This window comes from Mya arenaria, chromosome 15 (genome assembly GCF_026914265.1).
Source record: "Mya arenaria isolate MELC-2E11 chromosome 15, ASM2691426v1".
Lineage (NCBI taxonomy): Eukaryota > Metazoa > Mollusca > Bivalvia > Myida > Myidae > Mya > Mya arenaria.
The window spans coordinates 5,726,948-5,737,461 of record NC_069136.1 but is presented as its reverse complement, the minus strand read 5'-3'; the positions used below and the strand labels follow the sequence as shown (position 1 = coordinate 5,737,461).

Genomic DNA, 10,514 nt, shown 5'->3' with positions numbered 1-10,514 from the left:
AGTGTGTGCCTGTTGATATCTTTCCTTTGCTTCACCGTCAACCCTAATAAAAGGGGTCATGAGGAATGGTTTCAGGGCGTACCTGCATATAATAAGACATAATAATAATATATCAATAAGGACCTTTGTTTTCATGTGTATTTCATTTCTTATGCTTCAGTCATAAAACAGGTATTATTTCTGGCATATTGAATAATTCTAAAAATTATTAAAAAACTAGAAATGTGTCCATAGGACACGGATGCCCCCACTTCGATTTTTTGTCACAGAAAATAAGCCATAATGATTATTCAGGATAATCTCAAGTCTTTTTTTGCAAATAAAGGGCCGTAACTCCTAAATGACAAAAGCGATTTCCATGGCTATCGAACTTGATCAAGATATTATGGTCACAATCATGTATGTAAAGTTTGGTGAGGATTGGACACATACTTTTCAAGAATTAGATTGGAAACATATATTTTTGAAGTATTTTTGGCAAAAAAGGGCCGTAACTCCTAAATGACTAAAGCGATTTCCATGACTATCGAACTTGATCAAGATATTATGGTCACAAACATGTGTTTAAAGTTTGGTGAGGATTGGACAAACAGTTTTCAAGAATTAGATCGGAAACAATCTTCGGGACGTACGTACGTACAGACAGACAGACAGACAGACAGACGTACGTACGGACAAGGGCAACCCTATATGCCGCCACTTTGTGGGGGCATAAAAATATTCCAAGGTTTATGAAGTAAGGGAACACTTCATGGTGAGGTTTAATTAAGATGACAAATAAATATTATAAAAATATTATATATTTATAATTATTACATTATTATGTAAATTATAAAGATAATACATGGTTGACCATGGCTTTTGGTTGATAATTGCCCCAGTGCACATAATAATTACCAGAGGCATTTTTCAACCATGTCTTATCCTGTATGATACACATGTTTTGTCATTTGGACAAATTTGTCAATGACTTATGCACCAGTCAATTTTAACCACAGCCCCCCCAGGGGGGGGGGGGGGGGCTTGGTTACAATTGACTGGTGCATTATTAAACCGGTTTTTAAAAATAAATTGAAAACAATGAGACATTACACATTGGTTTTGGATGACATTAGCTATCAAAAATAATGAGTACTTGGAAATTAAAGAAACAATTTTTTTTTCTCACGTATTTTCGGAGTTGGACGGTAAACATTTCCATTCTTCAAACAGTTGTTACATCGACTGATCTTGACGTTCATTTCAATATGTGAGCACAGCTGGGGTCGATCAAGCCTAGTTTTATAAGAATCTGGGCTTGAATGACCCTAACCATTTCGCTGGAATAATTTGCACTTTTCCAGCACCTGGACGACCGATATCCAGGGTAATCTAATATTTTTAGATCGATGTCCCCCCCTGGCCGTCCGCCATCATAAAGCCATTTGAACGCAAAGAAAAACTAAATGAAAGTACTGTTAAAACTTTAAGTATCGGTTACTTCCCTTAGCTCTAAGTTACTGCGATATATAAAGTTGGAAATTTAATGGATTCAAGCAAACTTTTCATGTTCATACCCACTGTCTCCTAAAAGGACACCATCTGAAAACGCCACATGTTCAATGGTCAGTTTGGCTGCCAATCCCGACGTTTTGAAGACGTGCGCGTCGTGGCACGACCCAGGCCAGCTTGCATTTACACTTGTAAATTTTCCTGTAAAATGATTAAACAATTAAACTGTGCAGTAATAATCAGAGTTGAATCCGCAAATGGCAGTGGTTCACTTGGGTAATGGTTCACTTCGTCCTGCACCTTCCAAACTCTTCACAATCTGTATGCATAGACTCTGTATACAAAATCTTTTTGAGTACGGTACCATATGTTACCTTTGTCTACGAGTTATTTATTTAACAAAAAAATGATAAATAATATAGTACGTCGACTTGAATTATTGTATTAATTAAGCATTTTCCCTCTTTATGTATACTGTCAGCGCTCCAGTCAGCCTTTTAGTATCGCCCTTTAACCGGACGTGTTTTGGCCGAATTGACAATATAATTATTATGTTAAGCGTTCGAAAGAAAAGATGGAAATACTGAAAACAAAAGTGGAAAACTCAAAGTTTTATACCTTTGATGTCACATACAGCCTGCATTCTGTTCTGTTCTGTTCTGTTCTGTTGATGCTATGGAAGCCTTTCCTATTCACGAAGGCTGGTTCGTCTTCGGATGGCGCCTGGATTCGGATATGTGTTCCGTCTACACATCCAACAACATTCGGGAAACCAGCTTTCTTAAAAAATTCTGTCATATTCCATGCTCGAGCATTGGCATCAGGCCACATCACAAACTGATGTATGTGACCACAAATTGCTTCTGTTACTTGGGCTACAACACGTGACACAGTGCACTTGTGGTAGCCCATACTATCACCAATGATGTTAAAAAATGCTCCTGTGATGAAGAAGCGCAACGTAATCAGAATCATCTGTCTAACAGTAAGTGCTCTGTTTCTTCTTGTCGTTCTTTCCAGCGATTCCTTCAGCAAATCCTCTAGATAATCTATTCCACCATTCGTATATCTGTATCTGGCATACATCTCATTGTCTAGCATATTCTGTACATGTGCAGTGTGCCGAAATTCTTTCACTTTTCTATGATTTACAAATAGAGCCGCCATCTTGGAAACCTTCCGTTAATGTTTTAACGTAGGTCTATTCCTCTGTTACATTTAACGGCTGGTTCAACCGTTAAACCCGCCGTTAAATTCTAACTTTATTTTGAGCAACCTCATGCCAATAATAGTTAAAATTAAACGGACCGTTAAAACTTTAACGAGCCGTTAAATTTAACTGAGGTTTTGAGCAACCGGCCCCTGGTCGTGTTATATGATTTATTCGGTGTGAACCGATATGTTGCCTGGTCGTTTATATGCCAAGCTAGTGTTAAATGATCACTGGCCAATTTATATGCTTTGTTCGATGTTAACATTGGTGTTGCCTGGTCATGTTTTGTGCCATGTTGGTTTTTAGCAATCATGTTGCATTGTCATGCTATATGCCACATTGAGAGTTAACATTAATGGTACCTGGTCATGTTGTATGCCGTGTTGGATGTTAAGATTTATATGTGATGGTGATATAATATGCCATAATTAATGTTAACAGTTATTTTTCCTGGTCTACAAATTAATTGTGACCAGATTTGGGTTTTTAGCCTAGTTCAAATTTTCATTATGGAGTCCATATCATTATTCATTAATAATAAGAACAAGACTCAGTTTCCAACATTATATCTGGTACTGTGGTTCAAGTGGTTACAATATATGTACATGCGGATATGAATAATTAAAAGATTAAAATCTAAAGGAAATTCATGAAATTAATTTCTCTTCAGAATTATATTCCTCATAAAATATTTTAAGATGGAGAATAAAACAATTGATAATGTTTATGCTGATTCTATATTAGCTTGGATTATTATTCTAGGTTTTATGGCAGTAATAGGCACCATCGCAAATATTATGGTCTTTATCATATTTGGAAGTAAAACGTATAAACGTTATAATTACAGAGTATTTGTTTTATGGCTGGCCGCTGTAGACTTTACTTCCTGCTTGTTCGTCATTCCAACGGAAATGGTAAAGCTGTGGATAGAGTTTGATTTCAGGAGTGAAGCGTTCTGTAAAATAAAGTGTTTCCTCCATAACTGGTTAGCTTCTGCAGTCGCCATTTTCCTTCTCGTGATCGCCTTGGAGAGGTTTCGGAAAATTTGTCAACCCTTGAAAAGTCAAATGACGACAAGTTTGGCGCATCAACTATGTTTTGCTATAGGTGTCTTGTCAGCCTTGATAGCGACGCCTGGGCCAATTCTGTGTGGCATAAATGAAACGCATCGTCAATTTGAAAACACTACTGTTTTTGTGTACAATTGTACCTTCAAGAAGTCTTACGAAGGCCATCCATTAAAACTCATTTTCAAGTTAATAACGGCTCTAGTTCTTGGCGGAGGAGCAATAATTTGTATTGTTTTATATGTTTTCATAGGAAAAGATATATACAAACACCAGAGGCGTGCAATACATAGACGGAAAAACACTCATAACTATGAAAATGTAAAACTGGAGATGAGAACTAATGAGATTGTAGCAACAATTCCAATAGAGTTACACTCGATAAAAGAAGATGAACATCACGATGAAATAAGCGTTTCGAGTCCAGTGAATATGGAAACTAAAAGCGAAGGGCAACCAGCAACAAAAACTGAAGAAAACACAGGAAGAATAGATGCCAAATGCACTGGTCCCTGTGTCACTGATTGTCATGATCCTATTACAGACACTGATAAACGTACTGTCAATGTTTCAGGAAGAAGAAACACAATGTCTGGGACATTGCGAAAAGCTCTTGTGTCACAAAGAGACAGGATAAAGAGAAGATTCCAAAACCGGTCACCAACAAGTTTCTCTTACAAGACATTAATATGGTTTATACTGACTCTCATTCACGTGTCCACAAATGCTCTTAGCTTGGTGGTTGAGAGTATATTCCCTGATTTCAGCGTGTTAGACATTCAAACATACTCTTGGGTTAATGTTGTTAACAACTTTTACCTTATTAACAACATCATAAATCCATTCGTGTATACTGCACTAGACAAACGTTTTCGCCATGGACTTGTTGCTTTCTACAGAAACCGAATTTGCCGAACACCGATTGATAATGAAAGCACACTTGAAAGTTAAGACTTCTCTGGAAAGTCCAAGTCTTCCTGTTTCAAGTTAAAAGTTCGAATTTTCTCTGCTGCATCGTATTGTAACCATACTTACTTATTGTTTTTATTGTTTAGTCAATGTTTTCGTCATAGCTTTTCTTGAATAACAAGTGATTTTAATTTTCAGAGTTGAACTGCACGGCATTCACCGGTCAAACTCGACCACCATTTGCATTTTGTAGGTCAAGGTGTAGAAAATCATGAAAGTATTTATGTTGACCTTTTTCTGATCGAAATTGGAATATGACGCTGTATTTATATTTAATATATGTTCTATGACACCTTTCACAGCTTGAAGTAACATTTCAGTACAATGATTGAGACATCTGCCCGGCGTCAATAGCATCTTAAAAACAAATGTTTAATTTGTTGTGTACAATTATTATTGTTTGAAATGAGTGACAATATCACTGTCAAGAATAAAGAAACTTTACTTGACAGTGAAACCGTTTAAACAGTATAAGGGGTACCTTAACTCAAGAACTGTTTATGAAATTATTTTAAAAAAGCAACAACATATGTTGTTTTGCTGTTAAAAAACAGCAACAGCAAAATAAAGTATTTGAAAACAAAACTATTAACCAATTTGTATTTCACATCATTTGTTTTGTATATAATCTTGATATGTATTTTGGGCCTTTGGTCATATGTTACAAATGAACTCTTTTGTTTGATATAATGGGCCTATCACAGTAGTTTCAAGTGTATAACTATAAATACAGTAGAAACTAAAGTCTTCCGGCCGCTAATGGCAATACATCTATCTCATATTGTGATCTTAACATTATAATAGCATATTAATTGAAAACTCTTTCGGTAGTCTAACGTTAACTTTTGAAATTGATATCGATGGTTTCCCACGTACTGTTTCAGTTCGGAAATAAATACATAAAATGAAATCAAAGCAAACATTGATCAATTTAACACCAAATACTTTTGTTGTCCTCTTAGGACCCCTTCATAGGTTTATGCCATATAGATGTAGATATATGGTAAACTCAGGCACGATTGTGAAGGATAACACGTTTATATCTTTCTTCATAATACGTTCCACTCAACATATAAAAGATAAATACAATTCAAAGTATCGTGCTCCAGTTATTGATAAGCTGCCAAGTAACTTATTTATAATTTGTTGATGCATTATATTTCCTTCAATAATGGTGTTGCACTCATAGGTCCATATGTTGTCTTTGTTTCCAAAATATAGGGTAAGAGGGTAGGCATTACTTTGTTTATTTTTATTTTTTGAGGACCGGGATTCTGTACCAACCCCTGGACATACATCAGGGAATGTCACAATAGAAGAAAATGTTAAATATAAAATAAAACTTTAACATATTCACTCATAAAATTCATTTGTTTAGGAAATTACAGTCACAAATCATCATTTCGATCACAAAGCAATATTTAAGTGTTAGGTGGGGAGGAAAACTAGAATGTATAAGTTGGTGCAAAAAAAGAGAAAAAAACGCCTTATGGGGAACATTATCGAAGTTATTACGGGACGCTAATGCTCGAGGTATACAACGTACGAATAATAAATATGGATATAATTAATCGTCTTAGTTTATGTGGCATTATGAAGACTTTCGATATGAATAACCATGCACTGGACATATTCTCTCTGAGTTTCTAGAAATTTATAAGGTCGACTTTTTAGATCAGGCAACTTTTTAGACCTTATAAATTTGATTGGTAAACAAATATATGCTAGTCTTTTCCACTAATGTTCATATTTCTATGAGTATAATTAATTTACCCCAGAAATTTTACAAATTTCTCAAACTACGTAGGATGCAATTTCTTTCGGGATTCCAACCATGTAAATATATATTGATGTATAGTTGGTATGTCAGGGTTTCTCTGTACACCGTGCGTCTCTCTAGCAATGTGTGTAAGGCCTTAGCTATATGCTTTTGTCAAGGGATTTGGCTATGAACTATTCTAGACATGTTGAGATTTCCCTGCACATATTATTAATTGAACGTAAACACAGAAACATTCGTGTCTTTGTTCTATTACCTCACTTAGTATTCATACAATATTGACTAGTGGTGAAAATAACTGAATTATATTACTTTTTGTAATTATTAAAAAAAAATAACATTTATGTTTGGAATAAAGATGGTTTCTTGTTATTTCAAAAAATCTAGAAAATGTTGTCAGAACAAGGTCTGTGGTATAATGTTTGTGTTTCTCAGCTTCTGGCATCCACTGTACATGATAAAATAAGAGGTGTTAGTTTCGGTTCTGACAAGTCGCCTTTGGATACTCTGATATCCCTTCATAACGATGTTCAATATATCAAAATATTGTAACAAGTCCAGTATTTGAATCGCCTAGACCCTCTACATGTATATACATATATAATCATTACATGGACGCAGCTGACAGAACAAGACGTATAATAATCTTACACGATCCGGTTATGATAAACTCTTCCTGATCATCTGTGGTTATACATTGCTGCCGCAATAGAACGAAGACACAACCTAGCCACATGTTGTCAGAAAAAAAGGCTCTGGGTGTCGAAGCTTCCTTCGTCAACTGTACGTAGAAAATGCTGACATTTGTTTCATTATCATCATCATCAAATGATTCAGATTGTTATTTAGAACGTTTAATTTGCCGTTCACCGTTCATACACGATAACCCTAGCACATCTTAATACAGATATATCAAGTTTTGATGCAGAATGTCGTAGTTAAATTGAGAAGTTGTCTATAAGACCCTAAACATGGTCATCGTTAAAAGTTTGGCTATTATTCTTAAAACAACACACTTATATAAACCTTTAACATATTATATTTAGTAAAGATGTATTTTAATTATAAGTAGATGTAGCTACTCCTGTAACATTCAGAAGTCTATGAACATACGTTTTTATGTTATGATACAACTTTTTTACACGAAGTCATGTCTGAGCCCGGGATTCAACAGCCTGAGTATATGGAACGATAAATTGTTTATTTGACATCAACATGGTTGACTAATACAGGCAAAACTAGATTCGTATACTGGGATGTCACGAAAGGCAAGCCGAAAACCAGAAGGATGACATGCATGTGTAGATTTAAATCTATATGTTAAGAAAGCATGGCAGTGTGGATTTCAACAACCAATATTTGGATATAGTAAAGTGAAAACGTCGTCAAATCTTGACAGGGAATTTGCACATCTCTGCATGCACGACGAAGCTTGGCATCAACTTGTCATAGAAGCGTGCCTGAAGTGATGAATTCTACAGTGCGACCGAATATTCCGTTACGGGAAAACAAAACCTTTACATTTGAATGATGCTATGCCTTGTGTGCAATATGTTTTCTGATATATCAACATGCTTAACTTGTTGTTTATATATGTATGCACAAATGAAAAACGTGGCATGTCGTTTTAACTATTCTATCAGTATTGACGCAAAAACATGATATTACAACGTTATATAACTTTATATGTGTTAGTTTTTGCTCAAAACATTTTATTCCTATATAGACAGAGCATAGTTGAGGTTTAATAATTTCAATTCAGATGTTTTATAAATGAGCAATCTGTCCCATTAAATTCAAACTACAATATGATTGTATATTACGAGATCTGGACAATAACATATAATAATGAAGGCACAAAGGTTTTTTGCAGTTCCCTTTCTTGGAGCCAAAATATCTAATTCATTCCAATTATCCTTATCGATTTAAGTTGTACTATTCTTTGCATGTAATTCAAGAGTCTGACTGTTCCGGTTATCAGAAAACTGAAAATAATTGCAGGAATTAATAAAATGAATGATAAAAGAACTTTAAGTGAAACATAAAACCATAGTCTTAGACAGCAGGGTGAGACACGGCACAAAACACTTTTTATTAGTTATTAAACGTGTCACATCACAGAGCCAAAAACATTAACGAATGCCCTGTTGAAAGCACAATGCAATTGCTTTGTCAACTACGTGTTCTCAGCCATGATGTCAGTATAAGTGAATGTTTATTTCAATTGTGTTTCATTCATTTGAGACCCAAATATATTACAGTATACCAAGAAAAACTGTTACATGTAAAATTACTCCAGTTCACCACTTTATTATGAGTTTGCAGAAAAAAATCAGCTATATCATTATTAACCCACAAATTATGAACACTTTGTTTGTTGATTTAACACAGAAAACTATATCAAGATAGGTTCCTTTTTCTGCTATCATCATTTCTTTACAGTCTATAGCTATAACGTCCATGTGACATAGTCATGGCCGCATCTCTGGGGTCATCTCTAAATCCATCCACCCAAGTTATAGGTTCTGTAAAATATTATTCAAAACAACATAAATGTCTTCAAATGTGATAAAAATCATGTGTTAACTCTAAAGTAAATGCCATAATGCAATGTCCACATCATCAAATGCTACCTAAGAGAGAAATATTATTTTTAAGAACTACTTAAAGGGAAACAATGACCCGGAAACATCTCATTATGGGACGACACCATAGGAACGATATTGAATACGGCCGATAAAATTGACCGCCCAAATAACTCATTGAGCGTTCGCTTCGGGTTCGGAGGAAGGTCGCCGGTTCAAATCCCAGCCGCGTCCAACCGAAAAACGTTAAAATATGGTACCAGTAGCTGCCTTGATTAGCGCTCGGCATTTAAGAGTTAAAACTGGGAAAAGGTGTATTCAGTATTGGTTAAACCCAGAAAGGTAATATCTAGTATTTACACCCGAACTGGTTAAAGAATCAAGAGCTATCTTCGCAAAAGGCATGGGTATTGTACCTAGATCTCTTACATCTCACTCTGTTTCTACGAGTGTTCCTATATCAAGATTTGACTGGGATTTATAATCCCGTCTATCTCATGTCACTTATGGCATTTTAACACAATTTAAGTCGTGGTGGCATTACGACTACGGCAGTTATAAAAATATATTCTCTCTGAAAGTAAAAAAAAAATAATATATTTTGAATGTAACGTTATTTTCTAAATTCAGCAATTATAAAGTTGTTAAAAGAAATGTTTTATCAATTTTATACAATTTAGCTTCTGTTTCAAGAGTAAGCTATTTCTTAATGTTTCGAGAACGAAACACCAGTATCATTTAGAACATGAAATTATCTCTATACACCAACAATAATATAGTAAATAATAAATAACCGGCAACAGGATTCGATCCTCGTTCTGCTTGTTACAAGTACATATTAACAATCTTGCAGTTTATCAAATCAGTTTCAAGTGTCTACAATACATATACATGCGGATGTGAGTTATCTAGGGATTGACATCTAAATAATATTCATTACATTAGTTGCTCTTCAGTATATACTTCTCATAAAACAGTTAACGATGGAGAATAAAACAACTGATAATGTTTATGCTGATTCTGTTTTAGCTTGGATTATTACTTTAGGATTTGTGACAGCAATAGGCACCATCGCAAACATTATAGTCTTAATCATATTTGGAAATAAGACGTATAAACGTTTTAATTACAGAGTATTTGTTTTATGGCTGGCAGCTGTAGACATTGTATCCTGCGTGTTTGTGATTCCAACCGAAATGGTGAAGTTGTGGATAGAGTTTGATTTCAGGAGTGAAGCGTTCTGTAAAATAAGGTGTTTCCTCCAAAACTGGTCAGCTTCTGCAGCAGCCCTTTTCCTTCTCGTGATCGCCTTGGAGAGGTTTCGAAAAATTTGTCAGCCCTTGAAAAATCAAATGACGACGAGTTTATCGCATCGACTATGTATTACCATAGGCGTCTTGTCAGTCGTG

The 10,514-nt window shown here is 35.1% G+C and overlaps 2 protein-coding genes across 2 annotated transcripts; one reads left to right on the top strand and one right to left on the bottom strand.

Annotated features, from left to right (window-relative positions):
* Positions 1-1,759: 1,759 nt before the first annotated feature.
* On the bottom strand, positions 1,760-2,658 carry LOC128220117 (putative nuclease HARBI1). Its single transcript, XM_052928381.1, has 2 exons — positions 2,110-2,658; positions 1,760-1,825 (listed from the first exon to the last, which is right to left on the bottom strand). The coding sequence occupies exons 1-2, from the start codon at positions 2,656-2,658 to the stop codon at positions 1,760-1,762; spliced, it is 615 nt and encodes a 204-aa protein (XP_052784341.1).
* Positions 2,659-3,439: 781 nt separating this feature from the next.
* On the top strand, positions 3,440-5,800 carry LOC128219251 (neuropeptides capa receptor-like). Its single transcript, XM_052927063.1, has one exon. The coding sequence runs from the start codon at positions 3,472-3,474 to the stop codon at positions 4,720-4,722; it is 1,251 nt and encodes a 416-aa protein (XP_052783023.1). The 5' UTR covers positions 3,440-3,471; the 3' UTR covers positions 4,723-5,800.
* Positions 5,801-10,514: the final 4,714 nt, after the last annotated feature.

Coding starts and splice junctions, on each gene's coding strand:
- LOC128220117 (XM_052928381.1), bottom strand. CDS start 2,658: ATGGCGGCTCTATTTGTAAATCATAGAAAAGTGAAAGAATTTCGGCAC. Junction 1,826..2,109: donor GGCTGTATGTGACATCAAAG/GTATAAAACTTT, acceptor TTTTGTATACAG/AGTCTATGCATACAGATTGT.
- LOC128219251 (XM_052927063.1), top strand. CDS start 3,472: ATGGCAGTAATAGGCACCATCGCAAATATTATGGTCTTTATCATATTT.